Source organism: Heliangelus exortis, chromosome 1 (assembly GCF_036169615.1).
Source record: "Heliangelus exortis chromosome 1, bHelExo1.hap1, whole genome shotgun sequence".
Lineage (NCBI taxonomy): Eukaryota > Metazoa > Chordata > Aves > Apodiformes > Trochilidae > Heliangelus > Heliangelus exortis.
Window position 1 is genome coordinate 121,262,418 of NC_092422.1, and position 22,897 is coordinate 121,285,314.

A 22,897-nucleotide genomic window follows, 5' to 3' on the forward strand; every position below is an offset into this window, starting at 1 on the left:
GCGCTTTAAAGACATTTTCTTTATTCGCGAGCAGACACGCAAGCACGCACAAAGCATCCCTTTCAGGTCAGCGTCTCCCGTCTTCAAGCGCTCCATTCTCGAGCAGACGTGCCCCAAGCCTTGGGAGGACAGCCCCGGCCGGAGCACCAGAACCGGCGGGGCAGGAGTGGTGTGCGGTCTCAGGAGGCTGCCACTCCGCCGGTCCCGGCTCCGTGCGGCGGCAGCGTCATGGGCGGCAGGAAAATGGCCTTGAGCTTGCCCGACATGCTGGCGATCTCCGGGTCCTGCGACTCGTAGGACTTTATCAGCCGGGCGAACTTCAGGACCCCTGCAAAACACCGGATGGGAAGGGGGCACCCGCCCACACCGCCCCCTCGGCGGGCCCGGGACTCCCCACTCGGTGGAGGGCTACCCACCTTCGCCGTCATTACTGAAGCCGTAGGCTTTTATCACCTCCTGCTGGATCTGGGTGGCCACGGGCAGGAGGAACTGCAGCATCTTGCCCATGTCGTTGCAGGCGTTGTCCCGAGCCTCATCCATTCGCTGAGCGTTCTCGGGCGCCCCGAAGGCCTTGATCACCTCCGCCAGCGCCGCTGCGGGAGACGGTGACACAGCTCCCACCCGACCCGGGCACTGGAGCCGCACGCATCTCTCCCGCACTCACCCTTCGCTTGCTCCGCGCTCAAAGGCGCCGGGGGCTGCGCCGAAGCCGCCATGACCCCTTTCCGGCCCCGCCGCCTATGCGCGCTTCAGCCGCCGAACACCCCTGCAACCCCCCAGGCTCTGTAGCGCATGTGGAGCCGGAGCTCCTCCCTGTTCTTCATTTACGCACAGTGGGTGAGGTTTCCCGCGGGGCGGGAAACCTGCTGGACAAATACTAAAAGAGCTGAAATCACTGGGATATTTCTAATGCCCGCACCAGACCCCACCCGGGCCGCCCTGTCCTTAGGTGAGGGCGAGCGCCGCTCCCCCTCAGACCGCTCCCCCTCCTGGGCCCCCGGCCCCCTGGCCCTGGGCCTGACGGGCGGAGCGCTGGCAGCGGCGGTAGCCGCCGCGAATCCTGCCGCTTCTCCCGGCCGCAGCCGTATGCAGATCAGCCGCTCCCCATTGGTGCCGCCGTTCCCCTGCCCCGCCCCTGGGCTGCGGGATCGCCTCCGACACCGGCGCCAAGGCGCGGGGTTTGCCGGGAGCGGCCGACGGGAGGAGCGGAGTCGGGTTGCGGTACCCTCCGTGCCCGGCAGCGCTGCTACCGGAGCCTTCGCAGGCCTCTGCCCCGCCGGCTGGCAGCCCGGACCTGCCCCTCTGCAGCGTTTCCTAAAGCGGTGCCGGTTCCCAGCCACACAACCTCCCCGCGGTGGGCACCGGCTCCCCTGCCCTTCTTAGCAGCCCCGGTTTTCATCCCTCATCTGGCTGGAAAGTGCATGTTTCTGACCGCTCCCAAGGTTCCCTCCTCGTCCCAGTAAAAGGAAATGAACACAACGGAGCCCATTTCTGGAAGGGTTTTTTTGGTTGATTGGTTTTTGGTTGGTTTTTTGTTGGTTTTTTTTGTTTGTTTGTTTTTTTGTTCTTTTTTAGGAGCTTCATATATATTTATATATATAAATTATTGTGTGTTGGGGCTTGGGAGTGCATGGGGAACTTGGTTTGAGTGTTTTTCCATAGCTTGGTTGTTGGTTGGTTTTCCTTTTAATGGTTAAGTAAATATATATATGGGGACCAATCGAGAGATACAACCGTGAAATAAGACACGCACGCAGGGGGGGCAAGGGAGTCACAAGTTGCTACATAAAACTGCCACGTCTAATAGGATGTGCATGAGTTAAAGTACATCAATTATGGGTGAGGGGAAAGGGGCAGCTGCCATCTTAAAGACAGTCCCAGGATGCAGTATTCTTCAACCACGCTGGCTGTCCCCACTGGGCTCAAAGAGGTCACCGTGGTCATTGCAGTCTCGAAAACAGCCTCTTGGTGCTTTGCACCTCGTGGCCATGTCCTTTCCCATCAGCCCTGGGAAAGTGTGGCCACCATCTTGCGAACAGTCTTGGGGTGCTTTGCACCCCGATGGCTGGTACCAGTCCCTCTGCAGGCAGGCAGGAGCAGCTGCACTGGAAGAAGTCCCGTAACGCTTTCCTTGCATCTGAAGGGATGTTGGAGAATGGGAAGCTGCTCTGGTTAATCTGAAAAAGTTCCATGTTGCTTTTCTGTGTCACTAAACAGTATCTTACACCTAAAAGGGGGTGGGGTGTGAGGAGGCATATTGGAAAAAGGCTCTGTTGGGTTTTGAGTTAGTTCTTGGCTACTCCTTGCAGAAGCACAAAAGGAAGCACCATCATGTGCATGAAGTCCTGCGATGCTCTGCACTTTTTTTTTTTAATGCAACTGTTGCCCCAAAACAAAAGGATGGAGCTGCTGCCACTCTTAATTCATGTCAGTCTTTGCCTTTTTGAGCTCTGTGCAATGCTGATTCTGTTTTTTTCAGAGCTCTTCTGAAATCACGTACCGATCGTTTCATGTCCATTAGTGGTTCGTCAGTCCCTCCTCGATTTCTCTCTGCCACCTTCTGCTCCCAGGATACCATCCTGTACTTTTCTGCACTCTTACTGCATGGTGGGATCAGGATGTGTGACTCTGCAGCTTCCCCTCCCCAGGATTTGGTTGACTGATTGCTCCTCTTGAGAGTAAGACATGATGATGTCACATTGACAGTAGGAGTCCATTTACAGGGGTTTGTCACTTTCTTTCTTCAGGTGACTAGGATAAAGAAGAAGTGATTATGAAAGAGAAAAAGGCAATTTAGTATCTCCCACTGCATTTTGTTAGTTCAGGCTTGCAGGACACTGCTGGCCTGGAACGTTTTGCAAGATCCTATCAAAAAGGCACATTGCACCTCTCTCCTTCCCAACATGCTTCCCCATGCACCTGCGAAACCCTTTTCTTGGCAAAAGCATCCTCACAAATGTTTGGTATTTTGGCAGGGGTATCAGTTAGTTCTAACTGTTCTAACTGTTAGCATGTTAGACACTACTAGCAAGTGTGAAATATTCAAGTTACCTGCTGCCCCAGAAAGGAGCCAAGACCCCAAAGGAGACTATCCACCAAACATCCACTTTTCAAGAATTGTAGCAGATAGTGTTTTAAGTTTTGAAGACTGGCCTAGATGTACTAGTGCTTTACTCTTGAAGCAAAAGCAGTTGGCGACTTTGGGCAAGAAGAATGTAGGTAACAGACATAACAAGACCTTGGTAAAAGAACAGAGTAGCACGTTTTTGCTTTTTAGGAAAGATTGCATTAACTAGTTAGAGGAGGCTCTGCTTTGCGTGAACAGTTAGTCGTAGCCTAATTTGATGCTCAAGAAGGACCCCTGGGTGTCAGTCACTTGTTGCCATGGCAAAGAATGACCTCCCTGTGGCCAGCCCACAGCTGTGCCCCAGTGGCAAGGCATTCCTGCTCCCAGGTGTGGGCTGAGACACCCACTTCAGGGCTAATGCTTCCCTGTCCCCAGGGAAGGGGGACCTTCAGGCCGGGGTTCTGCCCGAGATATGTTTTTGAGGAGAAACCGGTCTGTTTGCCCTGTGCTGCAGGGGGAGGAGGTCCACACACCTGTAGTAATCCTCCTGTGTTGGAAGTGGCACACCGTGCAGTGGGTGATGGGCATGAAGCCACTGCTGCTGCTCCAGAGCCAGGCGCTGCAGCTCAGCTGACTGCGCGTGCATGGCCTGCAGCTGATGTGCTGCTGACATGGGTGCGGAGAGAGAGCCCGGCAGGTCCCTGTAGGGTGCAGCTGCAGACAAGGATGAAACAGAGAAAAAACAAGTTAATGCAACAGCTCCATCCTCTGCTATGGCCCCACAACTCAGAGAAGGCTCTACTGCACTTTCTTGCTCAGCCCACATGCAGGACTTGCTCATCCCCCAGTATTTAGGCCGGTCCTACCCCATGCCAGAACTATTTAGCAGACCCGAGTTTGGTCCTGTGACCCCCTACCCCTTGCATCTCCTGATGCTCATCAGACTAGATCAGCAGCCCCTGTGAGCACCCTTACCAAAAAGCTGGTGGCGCAGCACTTCATTCTCATGTAGAGGGTGAGGCAAGAGAGGGTTGGGGATGGTTCCAGCTGGGTATGGTATCCGTGTGAGGTGTGATCCCGAGGCGAGCGGGTCAATAAGAGGGTGAACAGAGGCTGAGGCTGGGAAGAAAAGATACCACAAGATAACTATCCCATGCTTTTTAAGAGGTAACATGGGGAAAGGCACAAGGCAAAACAAAATAGACTTTAAGATGGGCTGTGTGCATTAGGGATGGAATGATTTCAAGGCTAGACAATGCAGTACTATGTCCTTCTGAGTGCTATTACTTTTGCCTGTGTTGAATTTAATCTGAACCAGTCTAGCATAGCTCTGTGTCCACACTCCTTGGGGACAAGTACTGTTCCTTAAAGGTGATTCTGCAAGAACCTGCTCTGCAGTCAGGCCTGTATGCAGTATTGTGCCTATCTGCCACCCTGGCTGTCACTCAAGTGCATGCTCAGTTCATATGGGGTGCTTCCACTTCCAGGTCTCATTCAGCGCAGATGCCCAGTGCTCTCCAGTTTGCAAGCACCATCTAACACTGTAATGCAAGGTACCATTTATATGGAAACTACTGTTCCCAGTGTTTTGAACTCACTGCCAGAATGCTGGCTGCAGGTGCTCAGCTACCGAGTGTGGGAGAATGGACATTCATTTGTCCCTGATGCCATCTCTGAGTAGCTGTGGTTGCTTAGACTGCATGTGTGTCCGTGTCTGCCACCAGATCCCACTGACCACCCACAGTACCCTAGCAGGCACAGTGCTTTTTCCTCTTATATTGTAATTTGGGCTTTGCTTCTCTGAGATTTTTATCCCTCAACTTTTTACTTTGCTTTCCTGTAGGATGTGGAAGAGACCACCACTCTACTCCAAAAGACAGCAGCCTCTGGTTCCTTACAATTAGCCCATTGTATCTCCCATCCCATCCCATCCCATCCCATCCCATCCCATCCCATCCCATCCCATCCCATCCCACCATCTGCAGCAAGACCCTAGAAGCAAACTAGAGAACCAACATTTCGTTCGTCTTAAGGATGCTGTCAAAACCATCATTAGCAAGCCTCCCACTCCCTCTGCAGACCACAGCATAAGGGATGCAGTGCACAGCTCCACTTGTCTGGTATCCAGCAGGACCCCAGTGCTCATACTGTGTCCCCAGAGATCCAGGACTAAAGGACACAGTGCAAACAGCTCTGATCTCCACTAAGCAGCAAACTCACAGACACCCTGATGCTCGCAGCAGGCATCAGTGACTTTGCTGGGATGGGAGAGAGGGCGAGGATGAATGACTGTGACTTTGACCTCCTCTGGCTGAAGAGGTGGATCTGGGGCCCTCAAAGTCAAGTCTTGACAGTTCTTGGTCTTCCCCAGGGCCAGAGGGAGTTCCAGGAGGACAGGTATAGTAGAAGGGAAAGCATAGCTTTTTGCGGGGCACCACCACCATGGGGTCCTTACCTGCATGTATGGCATCCTGCTGGTGGAGATGGAGGTGGGAGTGGATGTGGGAATGCTGATGGTGATGAGGTGTCACATTGAGCATCTGCAGGCGGGCCAGCGGGTCATTGCTGAGGGCAGCTACCCGCTCGGCATGCTGGCGCTCAGCTGCCAAGCGCTCAGCGTAGGACATGTCGGGACGAAGGGTTGGGCCGGCTGCCAGTGCCAGCCTCTCCCTCTCCAAGTGGCCCAGCCCTGGGTGGAAGGGAAAAGCGGGATGAAGGCTGGGGGCTGTCTGCAGACTCAGCCCGCCATGGCGTGGGAACGGATCCATGGCAGCGGCTGGCACGGCATGGAGCTGCTCCAACTCAGCCGGCTTGACTTCAAAGCCGGGCTTGAGACGTTCGCGCAGGTCGCGGTCCCTCAGGTCTCGTTCGCGGGCTTCCCGCTCCCTCAGCTCTCGCTCCCGTGTTGCTGGATCGCTGCTGTAGATGGCCGGCACGTTGTACCCCAGCAAGCCTGGGTCGACCGCACCCAGCGGCACATAGAAAGGGTGGTTGCGGTTGCTGGGGGACATGACGTGGGGCCGTGCATATTCACTGAGGGTGCGCAGAGCCGGGGTATCGGGCCCCAGGTACGGGGGAACAGTTGCTACAGCACTGCCCTGCTCGAAGGAGGGGCGGTGGGGAACCGGCCCAAGGGATGAGCACTCGACCGGGCGGCCCTCCTGGGCCATCTTCTGCAAGAGAGCAGAGAGACCAGTGTCAGGGGCCCATCGGGGAATGGCCAAAGGCGTTCTCTGGTAACCCCTCTGGCTGCACAGTGGCAGTGGCACCCCCCCAAAAACATACCACACTCCTCTCCAACTCCCGCTCTTTCTCCCTCTCCCGTTCCTTCTCTCGCTCCCGTTCTCGTTCCCGCTCCTTCTCTTCCCGCGCCTTCTGCTCAGCCTCTCGCCGCACTTTCTCCACCAAGTCTGCCCTTTTCTTGGCCAGCTTGGAACCATCGAGGGGTACAAAGTACAGGTCCGTGCGGGAGCAGGAGTTGAAGCCACGGTCCAGGTGTTTGTTGAATCTGGGGGGGTGAGAGGTGAAGCCTGTCAGTGCAGGAGGGGGCTGGAGGGCAGGGATGGGGACAGGGGCAGGCAAAGCCAAGCCTGAGCTGTAGGAAGGGGAAGAGCATCATGGAAATGGCAAAAAGGCACAGCTGCACCCCACACTCTGAGTGACTTCCCTCCCCCTCCTTTGACCCATGCATCCCTCCCCAGCCTGGAGACAGGCCCCCGTGCTGCTCCTCACCTGGCCGACTGGCTGGCATGGCTTGGCACGTCCACCACCTTGGGGGGTGGTGAGGGGCTGCGAGTGGGTGGCACGGGACTCTCAGGGGGCTCGTACTCCTCCGACGGCTCCTGCTTTATCTGTGCGGCACTGAGGGGGAGCGGGGGGGGGGCTGGAGCGGCCATGCTTCCTGGCAGTGGTGGCGGGGCAGAGGAGGCGGGCGAGGGGGCTTTGTAGCCCCCTGCCACAGGGGAGGAGGCCACCCGGTAGCTGGGAGGGGTGGCTGCCCGGAAAGGGGCAGCCGAGGAAGAGGGGGGCGAGCCTGGCTTGTAGGGGGCTGGGGGCTGGAAGGTGGAGATGGGAGAGGCTGCTCGCTTCCCGTAAGGAGTCACGGCTGAGGGAGGTACTGGGGGTGAGACAGTCTTGTAGGGGGCAGCAGAGGGGGAGGCCATGGTGGCAATGACTGTGGAGAGGGTGGTGGCAGCGGAGGTGACTGGAGGGCCAGCCCCATGAGCAGGGGAGGGGGGAGGTGGCGGGGGAAAGGTGTAGGTGGCAGGACTCTGCCCTGGGGGGTGAGCACACATGCCCGGGTAGCTTCCCTGCGAAGAGGCTACGGAGGAAGATGAGGAGGAAGAGGAGGAAGAGGAGGAAGAAGAAGAGGAGGAAGAGGAGGAGGAAGAGGAAGAAGAAGAGGAAGAGGGGGCTGCAGTGGCAGTGGAGGCTGAGGGAGCCTGGCTGTAAGCAGCCTGGCTGTGAGGGGCATAGAGGCGCAGCCCGTAGGTGGCATGGGGAGGGTGATGGTTGCTTGACTCCAGGCCATGGGGGTAACTCCCAGGAGGCTGGGGGGGAGCGGTGGCTGCTGGGGAGACCCCCCCACTGCTCCCGTGGCCATGGTGGTGCTGTTGGGGTGGCTGCTGGTGGTGAGGGGACTGTCCGGGGAAGGGGGCGGCTGGGTGGGAGCTGGCATTGCCTAGGGGGCGGCTGTAGGGCGGTGGTCCCTGGCTCCAGACAGGCTGTGAGGGTAGGGAGGGCTGGGTGTACTTGGGGGGCTGGCTGGAGACGGAGAGGCCGCCGGGCGGGGGGAAGGAGTGGCCGTAAGAGGCACTGTAACTGGGCAGGGGCTGGGCTGAGGAGGGCTGGGGATACTGGGCCGAGGAGCTGGAGGGCGGCAGGGGCGGCGGGGCGTAAGGGTAGCGGGAGGGGGCTAGGGCTGGGGTCTTGTCCTGCCCCATGCCATGGGGTGAGGGGAGGTGGCTGCTCAGGGCCTGCCCCACCATCCCCGGGGAGCTGGAGGCGGCCACCGTGTTGTTGAGCGGGCGCAAGGCTGGCGGGGGAGGCAGATTAGCAGAGACGTGAGGGAAGGCAGGGGCAGAAGCTGGGGGGGCAGCCGGAGGGTTGGCTGGGGGCGTCTTCTGAGCGGGGAGCCCCCCGACCACTGACGCCAGCGAGATGGGGGTGGTGGGTGGTGGATTGTGCTTGGCGCCGAGAGTCTGCTCACGACCTCCTGGTGCAGAGAGCCCCCCTACTCCACCAGCAGTTTTGGCCCCAACCTGGACCACATTGGCTGTAGGGTAAAGAGAAGCATGGGTGGAAGAGGAGGAAGAAGAGGAGGAGGAAGAGGAGGAGGAGGAAGTGGGAGCAGAAGGGGCAGCAACAGCAGAGGAGGAAGAGGAGGAGGCAGGTGTCTGGGGGGCTTGAGCCTGGAAAATGCGGGAGGCTTGGCCCTCCAGCTGGGAGTGGTAACTACTGGCAGGGGGTCCCTGGGGGTGCACCTCACCCGGGAGCCCAAAGTTGGGCTCTGGTGGACGGGCCAGGCTGTCAGGAGGGGGAGCTACTGGCGGGCTCTGGGGGAAGAGCGGAGGGTGGTGGTAGGAGTGAGACGGCCCCTGGGACAGCACAGAGGAGGAGTCAGAGTCATTCTCCACACTTCCAGGGCTGTAGACACTGGGAGAGGTGCTCCTGTTATCCTGGTCAATATCCCGTGGGTCACTGCTCATCTCATCATTGAAGCTGTGGCCGTCGAGGCTGTCAACATCGGATGGGGATGGAGGACAGGGCAACTCCTGAAGTAGGAAGGAGGAGAGAGGCATTATGCAGCCTCCTAGACCATTCATGGCACATTACAAGTTCTCAGAACTTGCTTTCTAACCTTCTCTGCCAGCCCCAGCACTAGAAAACCCCCCAGACAGAAGGAGACATCCTCTGGCAAGATATAAATAACACCAGTCCTCCTGCCACCCCTCCACTGCCCTTAGGCCCACACATGTACAGAGGCAGCAAGGCAGGCTAGGGAACTGTTGCAGAGTGAATACTTATGAAAGGTCCTAGCACCACCACCTGTGATGGGATGTTGGCCAAGGTATGATACCACCAGGTAGCATGTACCACAGTATACTCAGCACAGGCCCCAGACCCAGAATTGCTCTTGTCCCTGAAGAACTCTCCCTGGGAACCTGCTCCCCCCTCCATCTCTCTCTTGCTGACCCAGCTCCTTACCTCCTGGAGTCATGCAATGAAGCACCAATGATTAAGCAGTTAACACGGACAATTAACAAGTGCCACTCTTGAGCCTCGGGACTTACAAGAGAGGTTAAATTGAAAAAAGGTCACTGATGAGCTGAACAGAGCGTCCAGGTGGAGAAATTACATAGATGTAACCACAGTCATTTAATTACAATGACCTCATAAAATGACTCAATATCTTCATGTTTGCAGGCCTTTTAGGACAGTTCAATGAACAGGCTAATGGGGAGCTGAAAAACACAAGATCTGAACCTTTCTGCCACCACCAATGCTGGCATTTTGATTATGCAGAGTGTATGCATGAGCAGGTTTTGTAAGGCCACCACGTGGAACCAACCATGACTTAAGCACCTCCATTTCATGCTGCTATGGGGGAGCCAAAGAGGCTGAGTCTAACCCAACCAACCCAACTGAGCCAGCAAAGGCAGGGCATGTGGTCTGAGAGCATGGCAGTCCCCTGCAGACAGGACAAAAGAGATGAAACACCTCCATCTGCTCATTGTCACTCCTGGTGGCATTTCTGTAGCCTGGCAGATGCCAATTAGGTTGGAAGCGCTGCAGTACAAAGTCTGAGGTGCCAGGGCTAACCAAGCAGCAGGAAACTCAAGCTGGGTGGGCATTAGCAGGGAACAGGAGACTCCTTTTCCCTGAACTGGGGCATGCCAATAAACACAGCAGGGAGAACTCACCTCAGTTTTGGGTTTTTTGGGAGCGCTGGTGTCCTCCCCTTCACTTTCTGAGATCTCTTCTGTTCGGCCCTGCTTACTGCCCTTGGGGGTGCAGGATTCTTCCACCCGGCCCTTCTGCAAGGGACAAAAGAACAGGGAGGTGGGAGGGTGACAAGGAAACTTCCTACCAGGCCAGGCCTTCACGGACTGCAGCAAGCAAGACACAGCCACCACAGCACATGTGTTGAAGAGCTTGACAGTGGGCAGTGAGTGGTAGGGGCAAGGCTGAGCCAGAATATGGCAACAATTAGCACTAAAAAGTACTGATGTGACAGGAGACTAGTTCCTGGGAGATTATGGGAAGGGCAAGATGTTGAGGACGGGACAAAAGAGGGATCCTGCCCATTCCAGAGAGCTAACCCTGCATGGGTTCCTCAGTTGATCCACTTTGGTCTGCAAACCCTGGATCCCCAAACAGACCCCACCCAGTCTGGGCAGCTCTCGAGCACTACACACTTGTGTGCTAGCTTATCCTACCTTCGTTGCTTGTCGGGATTTCTCAGCCTTGCCATCACTGCTGGAAGTGCTGACACCACCGGGGGAAGCTCGACCCCGTGACCTGAGCTCCTCGCGGGGCCCTGGAGTCTCTTTCTTCCGTCCACTCCGCATTGACATCTAAGAGAGTGATCACTGTTTCAGTCTTGCTTTGCACCTCTCTCCACTCCTGCCCTGTCCCCAGCCTCCCAGAACCCCTGGCCATGGCGCTCCCCTATGCCAAACTCATGTCCACCAGCACTGCTGTGAGCCTCAGTCCCAACCAATGGTTCCATCTTGGCTCCAGTGTCCCACTTCACCACTTCTATTTCACGTACCGAGTCCTTGTTCTGTCGTGTCTTCATTCTTTTGGGTGTGGGACCCCCATTCTCCTTGGCCCGGTTTGATGAAAACATAAATTTTTATCACTCCACACCCCCCTTCGGCTGTTCCCAGGGAGATGGAGATGGGCAAGAGCTGTCCTGCTGGAAGGAGAGCTTACATCTGCAATGCAACAAGATCCCGGTGAATCCTGAAAGAAAGACAAGGAGATGAGAGGGCAGAGTGAGTGATTAGCTACAGAAATGCAATAAAATTACCGTTTCCTTATTATTTACTGACTCAAGGATCTTTACCTAGAATGCAATAAACATCCCCTATCAGAAAGGGAAGAAGACTTGGCTTCCAGCCAACCAGTGCAGGAGCAGTCTAGATGCACTATCATTTCTCTGAAAACGGAGCTGAAACCAGGGCTCAGAGCAAAGGCCCCAGACAGGAGAATTCCTGGACCTCCTGTGCAGCCCTGAGGCCACTGCTTTCCACTTCCTCCATCTCTCTGACTGCAAAAAGGGAATAACAACACTGGCCTGCCTCTCATGGGGCTCCACATCATCCCTGACCAGTGCTTTGAGAAACCCATCTGGAAGGTACTTGGAAAAGCAGGGGATTTGATTTTAATTTCATCAATATTTTATTTGACCCTCATCATGAAAGCCACGGGGGACTCATCCAGCATCAATTCCCACACAGAACAATTCATTATCTGAGACCTCTACTTTAATAGAAAAATAGCTCACGATGGTTTACAACTAATGGAGACCTAATGGAGACAGAACAACCTCCAACCCCTACCAGCTGACTTGCATTGCTGTCATACTTTGGTTATGAATTAGCAGTCTTTGGTTGCAAATTCATCCAGTTACACCAATGCTATCCTATATAAGCATGTAGAATTAACATTTTTTTACGCAAAACATTGTAAGGTGATCCTAATTTAATTCAACACAAGACATGTTGACAGTCTTCAAGTATTAGCTCAGCTCTGAAGACAAAGCAGCAAGAGTGCATTACCAGTATGTCACTGCTCTTTACAGTCAATGGGGATGCCACCCACATCTCCCACACCAAAAAGCTGAACATCACAACACAGTGCGCAGGTCTCACTTCAGCTTTCCAGTAACCCTGAAATGACACTATGGTCTTCTTTCCAGGGAAGCAAGTCAGAGAAATAGTATGCAGTCAAGCACATGCTGAAATGTCCCCTTTTAAAAGACATACCAACTTGGGTTTTATGTCAGCCACTAAATGTGCAGTACCAAACAGCTTTCAGTAGACACAATCAACCATGGGGGCAGAAGTTTCTAACACTTAGAAGGTAAAAGCTTTTCTGAAACATTTAACAGGACCGACACACAGTATTAGGCTCAGTACCACAACTGTTAGGTCAGTGGCTAGATGACACAACATTGCCTTCTAATTTTAACATCTATGAAATAAAAGCTTGCAACATGAGCCTTGACAATTAACAGTTACACCTAACCCTTCCCATCATCAAAGATCCCTGTGAATGTCTCTGAAGAGTTCTTAGAGCTCTGTGGTTTTGGAAAGGAAATGAAACATTTGGTATAGCTGCTGTCCAAGAGATAACCTTTTCCTGGCCCTGCAAAGCCTTTTACAGGTTTGACTGAGTTATGAGGCATTGTGAGTTGATATTTTTTTGTTTCATACCAGCTAGCTTGGCTTGGCTTACTGCCCAAATCTCTCCATATTCTTGTGTAAGCCCTGCTGCAGTCTCCCGTGAGCAACACGCACTCAACAGACAACCCAGTGTGGGATTCAAAATGGATCCCGCGCTTCTTCCTCCCCAGCTCCAAGTAACTCTCCTTGCCAAAAGCAGACTGTGCTGCCCAGCCAACAAGGAGTTCCTCTTCTACTGAAAGACACAGATCAACTCTATCCTAGGCTTTAGTGTGGAGAAACTGCTAACAGGTAACAAAACAAGAATGGGACACAGTCAAGATTTACACCTTCTATCTCCCTTAAAAATTTAGGGGAGTATTTGTTCTTAGGTCAGGATAGCATTTACACATTAGTTTGAGAGTCTGAGACAACATTGCTCATAAGGCACATGCCCCAGAACTTTTGCACATGCCTGGGGCCACATACCGAGATATCCCAACACATATCCCAAGAGTAGGGAGGCAACTTCCAGTAAGACAGGAAAGTCTGGGAAGTTCCCCCAAATCCACTGAGGGCTGAAGGGTCTTGTTACTTCGTCAGGTGCTCAGCAGCAGCAAAAGCTCTGGGATGGGCAGGCCAAGTCCAGGGCTCCAGTCTTAAATGCCCTCTGAGGTCAAGCTAGCCCTTCCTGGAGCCAACAACAGCAGAAGGAAGAGCCTGAAGCTCACAGAGCTAACATCACCATTACTTCAGCAATGTTTCTTCAGCTAGCAGACATTTAAGACCTGATGCAGTCCTCACCAAGATTACCTGCTGGTACTCAGTTGACATCAGTCATCATGATCTCTCCCCTTTCTTTCATTATCACTCCTCTCTTGGCAAAAACAAACACATCTACCTCATTTTATTACCTACTACTCCTGATCTTCTGACTGCAGTGGTCCAGTAACCTCAGGTAGATAAAATGTCTGAACAGGAGAGGTACAGCAGGCAGAATGTGATTATGATATGTGTCACAGGAGCCCCACTGAGCTAGCCAGCGATGAGGGGAGGAGAACAGCACTGATGTAGCCTCCCTTCTCCATTGAGATTCTGCCTAGGTAGACCATATGCCATTTTGGAGGCACTGACTGCAAAGATGTCAAGGTCCATGGACGGATTATTCCGTCTCAGAGAAGAAACTAATAAAAAAACTCTGGCACCCATCAGGACCACAGATTCTGCAAGGGGCAATTTGACAGCATCAGTACTTTTCAACAAAATAGGGCAGCACCTGTTCTCTGGTTCTGGGAGGTGACTGGCATTACACAGCTTGCATTCAGGTGGCATGCTCCTTCTACCCTGGAAAAAGGGATGGACACATCTACTCTGGTCACTGGGACTCAGCATGGTCCTATGCTAACTCCTAAACCACTCTCAGGCATCATCTAGGAGAGTGCTGCTTGGTCCAGGCCAAAGACCATACAATAAAACACCATGATAATGAACAGCCAATGCTGTGGACCTCTAGTCCTTTAGTCTAAGTACAGATGTTCTGAAATTCAAGTCTCTTGTTTTCTTCAGTTGGGTATTTTTGGAAATACACAATAATTACTCCTCAAATAATTATTTAAAATGTAGGAACTATATACAAAACCCTGTGTGGAATCAAAGGCATTTGGCTTATAAAGGCAGGGACTCAGCAGTCAGAAGATGGGAGATATAAGTTTGCTTCTCTGCAGATTGTTAGTTGTGTTGCCATCTTGTTTTTTCCCTTTACCTTTCTGCAAAGGGACAGATTCGTGGTGGAGGGAGGAAACAGGGTGGCAAAATTTACAGAGCTGCTTTCTAACACACTGCAGATGCTGGAAAGGGTCCTGAAAGTAAGAGGGGATGTTCACTGATTCGTCCCTCTTGACAGGTCAGAATCGCTCAGAAAGGAGTGACCACTGGAGAGGTATGAGCAAGGGGACACACACCATAGGTGGGAAGTCAGAAGTTGGTGCATATGCACACACATATACATAAATATATACGTATCAGTGAATTACATTCCCAGGCATTTTTAATTCCTGTCTTCCTGTGTCCATTTCCTTCATTTTATAAAATGGAAGGGAAATTCCCAGAAATGTAATCTGGTTTAACAAACTGTGTAGTACCTTGAAAATACAAAGTTTCATCCAAAATACTGCAATCAGACAACCTGAAGCACAACATTTCCCAATGGCTAATAATCTAACTTCACGCCTGAATTCCTTCTTTCTACAGGGTATGGTGAAGGGAAGGAAGGAAGGACAAGGAAAGGTGCTGTGCTCAGTGTTAGACAGCAATAAATGAACAGGTCAGGGTTCAGATTGCATGTCAGTCTTACTGTCAGTCTTCTGAGTATGACATTACTGTAAAAGTGAAAACGATTATGTCATCAAAAAGATTACAATGTCAAAATTGGTCTGACTACCAAGATGGCAGTGAGCAAATGCTTGTGGTTAATTTCATTACCTTGAGTGTGATTATACCCATGAGTTACAAATTTTTTTTTTACTCAGTAAATTTTGTTAAGAAATCATAGAATGGTTTTGGTTGGAAGAGATTCTAAAGATCATGTAGTTCCCACCCCCCTGCATGAGCAGGGACACCTCCCAGGGTGCTCAAAGCTCCATCCAACCCAATCTTCAACACTTCCAGGGAGTGGGCATTCATAATTTCCCTGGGAAACCTATTCAACCACCCTCATGGTAAAGAATTTCTTCCTCATATTTAATCCAAATCTACCTTCTTCCAGTTTAAAGCCATTACCCTTTGTCCCATCAATCCACGCCTTGTAAAAAGTCCCTCTCCAGTTTTCTTGTAGGCCTCCTTCAGGTACTGGAAGACCACTGTACGAACTCCCTGAAGCCTCCTCTTCTCCAGGCTTAAAAACCCCAACTTTCTCAGCCTGGCTTCATAGGGGAACTGCTCCAGTCCTCTGATCGTTTTCCCAGACCTCATTTGGACTCACTCCAACAGCTTTATAAAGTCACAGAATGGTTTGGGTTGGAAGGGACCTTAAAGATCATCTAGATCCAATCTTCCTGCCACGGGCAGGGACACCTCCCACTAGATCAAGTTGCTTGGAGCCCCATCCAACCTGTCCTTGAATACTGCCAGAGAGGAGGCAGCCACATCTTCTCAGTGTCTCACCACCCTCATAGTAAAGAATTTCTTCCTAATATCTAATCTAAATCTCCCTTCTTCAAGTTTTAAATCATTGTCCCTTGTCCTCTCACTACACACCCATGCTAAAAGCCCTATCCCAGCTTTCCTCCAGGCCTCTTCAGGTATTGGAAAGCCACTGTAAGGTCACCTCGGAGCCTCCTCTTCTCAAGGCTGAACAGCCCCAACTTCCTCAGCCTGGATTCACAGGGGAGGTGCTTCAGCACTTTAATCATCTCTGTGGCCCTTCTCTGGACTCACTCCAACTGCTCCATGCTCCTCCTGTGTTTGGGGCTCCAGAACTGGACACAGCACTCCACATGCAACCTCACAAGAGCAGAGTAGAGGGGGAGAATCACCTCCCTTGACCTGCTGGCCATGCTTCTTTTGATGCATCCCAGGATACAGTTGGATTTCTGGGCTGCAAGCACACGTTGCTGGCTCATGTTGACCTTTTCATCAACCAACACCCCCAAGTTCTTCTCTCCTCAGGGCTGTTCACAACCCATTCTCCACCCAGCCTGTACCTACACTTGGTATTGTCCTCACCCAAGTGCAGGACCTTGCACTTGGCCCAGTCAAACTTCTGCATGGTCTGCATGGGCCCATTTCTCTAGCCTGTCAAGGTCCCTGTGGATGGCATCCCCTTCCCTCTAGCATGTTCACCATAGCACACAATTCTGTGTTGTCAAACTTTCTGAGGATGCACACTCAACCCCATCATCCATGTGGCCAATGAAGATGCTAAACAGCACTGGTCCTGATACCAAATGAAAGGTAGTTTTGAAACACAGGCATTTTGCTGTCTCCTACAAAATAGTTGCAACACTGGGTGGATGCAGGGGCTGTGAACTCAGGCTGGAAGGTGGATTAATAGGACTGTAGACCAGGTCACATAATCCTACTCAAGTTAACACTCCTGCCTGCCTAGTGAAGAAATACATTCTTCTTGTAATGCCAACATGGAGATGGAGGACCATAAGGGACTGAAATACTCATGTGACCAAGCTGAAGACTGTGAGCTTTAGCTAAAGCTCTCTCCACCTATTTGCCTTGCTTCTGCAGGCCACTTGTGCCCCATTGCACAAACACAACCCCACATCAGAGCACACACCTCCCTGTCCTCTGCAGCCTCCCAACAATACTCGTATGACAGAAGCATTGAACCACCAGCAGTCATTAGACAAGGCCAGGAAGGACCAAGACCTGCTGTGCTAGGGAGGCTTAGTAGCACTTCATTACACTGCTATTACTCAGAAATCAACTTATAAAATATGTATAATGTTTCAGCATAAAAACAGTAACAGCTGTCAATTTTTGTCGTTAGCTAATGACAAATTTATTTTACACTAGCAATGTACTGAAATTTCATTGGATTCTTCTATCTTCAAAATATTGCATAAAATGGGTCACTATGAAATGTTTTAAAATAAATTTAATCAATAAATACAAAGGTATGCTTCCAGAAACTTCATTCTGTACTGAAGGACAAGTTGCACACATTTTAATATCCAAGCTGAATGAACTCTCTGGATCTATCTAGTTATATAAGATCAGGGTCACGGTCACATCATAAGAGAAGACAAGGTTTGAGATCACCTGAGGAACCTAAACTTGCACAAGCCCATGGTGCATCGATGAGATGCAACCGAGGGTCTTGAGGTAATGAGTTGATGTAGCTGCCAAACCACTCTCCAGCATTCCTGAAAATTCATTGCAGTCAGGTGAAGTCCTCAGTGGCTGAAGAGTATATTGCACCCCTCTCTGCTATAAGGAGGACCCTGTGAACTTCTGACGAGACAGCCCCACTTCAATGCCTGCTAAGATCATGGAATAGTGACCTGGAAGACAGGTCAAAACATTTGGAAGACAGGGAAGTGATCAGGGGCAGCCAACATGGCTTCACCAAGGACTGATCAAGTGGCCTTCTACAGTGGAGTGACCACATTAGTGGACAAGGGAAGAGCTACAGATGGCAGATGGGCTGGATGATCTTTGAAGTTCCCCTCTAACCAAACCATTCTGTGATTCTATGCCTAAATTAGTATATCCTATTCAAAACAGGGACTCAACCTGACCAAATAGCTTTCATCCTTTTCTTATGTGTACTTGTCGATTTATCTGTCAACAGTACCTGTTGACAAATTAACTTGTGCTCCTCCTCCTCAGTAAAATAAAAAATACAAATTAAAATGCTCGCATTTCAGGAAAAGATGCCAATTAAGAGTACCTAAAATAAACTTGCATGGTGCTGACAATCTTAGGACATAAAGCCAGTTTACTTTTCAATAAGTCTATATTAATGTTTTGTTTTCTGCATTCTGCACAACAATGAAGAGTAAGAATGTTAAGTTAGTGTGAAAGGTATAATTCTGGAGCATCCATTCAATGAAAAACCTATCTGACCAAATAAAATTCTGACGAGCAAAGTGAAATAAAAACAATTAGAGCTAAAGCAAGGTAACAAATAATAAAAACATTCATGCATTTAACAATAGCTTAATTTACAGCATAGAAGATACTAATTTTTGCAAGGCAACTGAAAATAAAGTTTGATTCACTAAATGAAGGTTAAGATGTACTAAAGAAGGTTATGTTAATCATAAAACAACTCCTGAGGGCACACTAAAATGACTGTAAGTAACAGATTTACTTAAAAATCTCAGGAGAATCATTCAGTCTCCCCAGAGGAAGGGGCCCCTGGATCTCTTGGAGACACAGGCTGGCAGAACCCAGTGGAAAATCACAAAACACAACATATTGGGCTATTCCCTCAGAGAATGGGATGGAAGCCCAAGGATGCATGATGCAGAGGAAGGACACATGACACTTTCCACACTCACTATTTAAAAAGTGAGGCATCTACTGTATTTGCAATGCCTGAGCATACCCCACGTGTGGAGCTGTTAAGGGTTAAGGGCCTACCATAACACTTAACACCCCTCTTCTTATACAGAGATGTCCCTTTTACAAAGGAAGGCAAAGCAAAGTACTCAAAGACATCAGTCTAGTTCCCAGAGACTCAAAGGAAGATGTCAGCTGGAAGGGACACCTGCAGGTCTCTGCTCCAAACTCCTGCTCACAGCTGTGCTAACCCCAAATCTGGATGGGGCTGCTCAGGGCCTTGTCCAGGCAAGTCCTGAACACGTCAAAGAGTGAAGCTTCCCCAGCTGACCCAGGATACCCACTCCAGTGTGGAAGCACCCATTACCAATTGTAATTTCCTTGTTGCAACTTGTGACTGTCACTCCACGTACCACAGCTCCTCATTGTTGGTACACGGATACACCTGTGAAACCATCATGATTTTTTACTTCTGCTTCAAGTCTTTACTGGGGAACTTTGCAGCTGCTGGACATACATAAAAATATTAAAAAACAGAAGCTGAATCCAAAGTCAGGGTGGCCATGACACCACCAACCTTTCCCTTAGTAACAGACTGATAAATAGCAAGCACGGTCACTGCTTTCTACCAAGATCTGCATTGTTGTCAAGCTAACAAATGGAGGTCTAGACAGGGGTTCAAATCTGCCCAGAGTCCTCAGTCCCTGGCAAACTAGTCTGAGTATAGAGTGGAATGAGAGAGAAGCTCAGTAGATATAAGGATCAAACTCTGCCAAAGGATTTTAATGAAGTTCTGAAAAGTATGAGGCTAGGTTGAAGAAATCCTACTACATTCTTTCTAAGATCCATGTCCTGCCTCCTAGTGGCATTAAGTTGGGAGACAGTGACAGTAACACAGATGATCATGGTTTAAGAGAGAACTCAAGAGAATAAATCACTAAAGAAGCAAAACCAGGATGAATATAGAAAAAGGGCTAAGGGAAGCAGATGTGGCTGCCAAGAGTAAATCAATGGGGGTAATAGGAAGGGTGAGAACTAACTGGGGATAATGCTAGAAGAATTTTCCAAGAATGACTGAGAAATTAAATGAAACCTGAACTTCAGTGTAGATCAACATAAAGCAATTTATGCAGAGAAAAAGCAACTCCATCTCCACATTTACAATGATGGACTCTGAGCTGAGCAGTGCAACTCAAGAGTGATACCCTTGGAATACAAGAGGCAGATCCATGAAAATGTCACCTTTGCATTCAAAAGCCATCAAGAAAATGAACCACATGCTAGAAATTCCTGAGAAAGGAACTGAAAACAAAACAAAGAACATCATTATGCCCTCGCACAACCCCATGGCTTTCCCACAACTTGAAATGTGTGCAGTTCTGCCCCTTCAACAGGAACTAGGAAGGGCAATGATGGGGCATGACTGAGTTAGACATTTCTGTCCAGAGAAGGGATTATAAAGTGAGGATACAACTGAGGACTGTAAAACCACCTATGAAAAATAGAGGAAATAATTTTTCAGTCTTTTCCAGTACAAGGAGTGAGGATCATCAAATAACACCACAAAGAAACAAGCTCTAAACCAACAAAGAGAAAGACTTCTCCTTTAAGTAGGTGGCTGCAGAATTTCCCATCAAAGGACACAGTGGGTGCTAGAAGTCTGCATGAATTTGATGGGAGACAGGAGAGTTTCACACAAGAGAGAATAACTGGTGATTTCTGAATACCTAGAAACCACACCCAGCTATGGCAGTCCCTCCACTGAAAAGAGATGGAAGCTGTAGAAGTCTCAGAGTAAAACAGCACATAAAGTTGCCTTAACTCACCCTCTTTCCTAGGGATTTGTTAGTCACCACTGCTAGAATGGCAGACTCTGGGCTAGATGGACCTAATAGGGTCATTGGCATGTTTCTAGCAAGTTCAATAATACAAACTGTTGAGTGATCAAAGAAAAGTGACAAGGACATCTGCTGTAAGAATTCCTGCTCATTAGGAGAGAGGGCTGCTGAGGAGATGGACTTAATCACAGGTCAGCTATGGACACCACTGTTATTTTGAAGGCATCAGGCCAGGTATTATCAAGCAATGAGAAAAAGTATTAGTGCAGCTGGATACTGCACTTATCAGACATCCTCTGATAGGCTACGTAACGCTTCAGATACAAAACATCAGGAAAGATGAAAGGGCACTGAAGAAGGAGCAGATAGAGGTTTCCAGAATGGTATGGGACACAAAAGACTCACTCTGCTATGTACTAGACCTATATAAAGACTTTACTTCTGCAACTTCACAAAATAAAAGCTGATGTGATGTAATTATTATCTATAAAACACAAGAAAATAAACATGAAGGAGTCAGAAGGGTATTTAAGCTAAAGGAGAAGGTTATTTAAAAAAGGCCAGCAACAATTTTAAGATGGAAATGACTCCTGGCCATTTGGAGAACCTCTGAGGCATAACAGGGGTAAAATAAAATCATTATTACTAAGATAATATTCACTCAAAAGAAAGTAGGTGACATGGTGCCCAAAGGGACTTTGCAGCCAGTGACCTAAGGACACCTTTTTGATTCCCTGTTTCTAGTGATTCACAACTGACAGAGAAGTCAACATGAAGAGCCACGTGTGCAAAGAGCAAGCATCTGAACAGGACGGACATACAGACCCAGAAGGAAAGGAGTGAACCAGAGCCAGCAAAATGGACACAGGAACAATCATACAGCAGATCTGAGACACTGATAACTTTGAGTCACTCCCTTGCTTGGGATCCTACAGTTTTAACTTGGTCTACAGCACTGTCCAAGTGGGATGATCCTGCCCTCACCTCTTAGGCAGAGGGAAGGGAAACCCTTTGGTGTGTCTGGGAAGATAAACATGGGGAGAGACTGCTGGAGGTCTCCACTCAGACTCCTTTTTTAAGTAATCTGAAAAGCTAGATGAGGTTGCCATGAACACCTCAGAGGGTGAAGTATCCCCAGCCTCCCTGGGAACCTGTGCTGATACTAAACTACCCCTTGGGAAGAAGGAGAGGTTTTGTCCTGCACACTTCACCAAGGTTATGGTGAAGTATGATTCTAGTTCTTACAATTTTATGAAATCCGAAAACATTATGTTTATGGATTCATCAAGGTCTTCCTGGTCACAACACAACATACAATTAAAATAACTCTAAAATTCTTTCTGAAGCCAAATTCAAAGCAAGCAATTAATGCCCAAGTGCTGCCACCTACAGATAAATAATCTGCCTTACCGACCAGACAGGGGCCTCTACTTCTCACCCAGGCACCAGAGTCTGATCCCAAACTGGGCTCAGACTGGGCTGAGAGAAGGAAAGTCATGATGGCTACTGAGATCACTGCCCAAGGTATTTTTAATACGTTGGGCAATCTCTGTAAAGAAGTGCATGACAACCTGTGGGCTGGAGCATGGTGCACAGCTGTGGCACAAACATGAACTGTCCCAGAAAAAAGGCCTCACGTAAGGACTCTGTGTCAAAAAGCAAGTGCCCCTAAGCTCACTGTTGAGAGCCAGTGGTGGCCCATCATGGAATTGGTTGTCAGCTGGTGAAGGCAGTGGCTGAACAAAGTTTGCAGAAACACAGGTAAAGTTTGGAGGTGGTGCTGAGGCAGGTGAGGTGGTAAATGATGCAATGGGAATTCTGGCACAGACTAGGTGGTACTACTGTTGCAACACAGAAACACAAACATTGTAGTTATTTTACATTCAAGAACAGAAGAATGTAGAATGCTGTCAAGGATTAAGATGCAAGGATACACAGAAGCTATGAAAAGGCCTTGTAATTATTAGCTGATAGCAAACTGAACATGAGTTCCCAGAACGAGACTTATAATGGGACTATTCCTGAATGAACTACATCCATCAGTGCATAAAGAGAGAAATACTCTTCAGGAGCAGGAACAAAAAGATTAATTTTAATTGACTTTATACTGGATTAGTGAGACCCTCGTGAGAGTACTATGTTCAGTTTTTACCTGTGAACTCCAGAAAGGATGCTGACAAGCTGAAAACTTCCAGATTAGAACAAGGAAGCCTGATAACTCACCTCCCTTACAGTAAGGGCCTGAAGAAGGTGAGTATGTTAAGCTTACTAAATAAAAGGTTAAAAGGTGACTTGACCATAATCTACGAGTACTACAAAGGAAGAAGATTTCTGACAGCAGAATGCTCTTTAATCTACAAGACAAAGACCCCTGGTCCAACAGATAGGAGCTGAAGCTTGACAAATTGCACACAGAAATAGTACAAACCCTGAAAATTGGGAGAAATCAATCCCTTCGAAAACTTGCATGGGGACCTAACATATGACAAATCTTTTAGGTTGTTTGTTTTCCTTATTACTATTATAAAATAAATACTTTTTAATAGTTTCTGCAAAGACCATTGGTGGCATTCCCTGTCATG

The 22,897-nt window shown here is 49.7% G+C and overlaps 2 protein-coding genes, 1 long non-coding RNA gene and 1 other non-coding gene across 10 annotated transcripts in view; 1 reads left to right on the plus strand and 3 right to left on the minus strand.

Moving 5' to 3' along the window:
• C1H12orf57 (chromosome 1 C12orf57 homolog) lies at positions 1-961 on the minus strand. Of its 2 annotated transcripts, none has more exons than XM_071763594.1 (3): positions 833-961; positions 417-593; positions 1-328 (listed from the first exon to the last, which is right to left on the minus strand). In XM_071763594.1, the coding sequence occupies exons 2-3, from the start codon at positions 538-540 to the stop codon at positions 180-182; spliced, it is 273 nt and encodes a 90-aa protein (XP_071619695.1). In that variant the 5' UTR covers positions 541-593; positions 833-961; the 3' UTR covers positions 1-179. The 2 variants fall into 2 exon arrangements, with proteins under 2 accessions (XP_071619695.1, XP_071619687.1); XM_071763586.1 differs by lacking the exon at positions 833-961 and adding an exon at positions 665-824.
• LOC139805323 (uncharacterized) lies at positions 819-5,259 on the plus strand. The gene is made up of 2 exons (XR_011729772.1): positions 819-1,423; positions 4,911-5,259. It is a non-coding gene; the product is annotated as an uncharacterized lncRNA (long non-coding RNA).
• Positions 839-898, minus strand: LOC139791840 (U7 small nuclear RNA). The gene has a single exon (XR_011724051.1). It is a non-coding gene; the product is annotated as a U7 small nuclear RNA (small nuclear RNA).
• Positions 1,668-22,897, minus strand: part of ATN1 (atrophin 1) — a 27,841-nt gene continuing 6,611 nt past the window's right edge. For 4 of the 6 annotated variants that reach the window (XM_071763260.1, XM_071763265.1, XM_071763250.1 and 1 more), the window contains exons 2-10: positions 10,842-11,035; positions 10,507-10,644; positions 9,991-10,104; positions 6,800-8,841; positions 6,353-6,575; positions 5,523-6,240; positions 4,043-4,186; positions 3,601-3,781; positions 1,668-2,751 (exon numbers count right to left, since the gene is read on the minus strand). In XM_071763260.1, the coding sequence (XP_071619361.1) occupies positions 2,718-2,751; positions 3,601-3,781; positions 4,043-4,186; positions 5,523-6,240; positions 6,353-6,575; positions 6,800-8,841; positions 9,991-10,104; positions 10,507-10,644; positions 10,842-10,919 (3,672 nt within the window). In that variant the 5' untranslated portion in view covers positions 10,920-11,035 and the 3' untranslated portion in view covers positions 1,668-2,717. Of the gene's footprint in view, positions 2,752-3,600; positions 3,782-4,042; positions 4,187-5,522; positions 6,241-6,352; positions 6,576-6,799; positions 8,842-9,986; positions 10,105-10,506; positions 10,645-10,841; positions 11,036-22,897 lie in introns of those variants that run through there. The other 2 variants (XM_071763294.1, XM_071763285.1) reach the window with 2 other exon arrangements.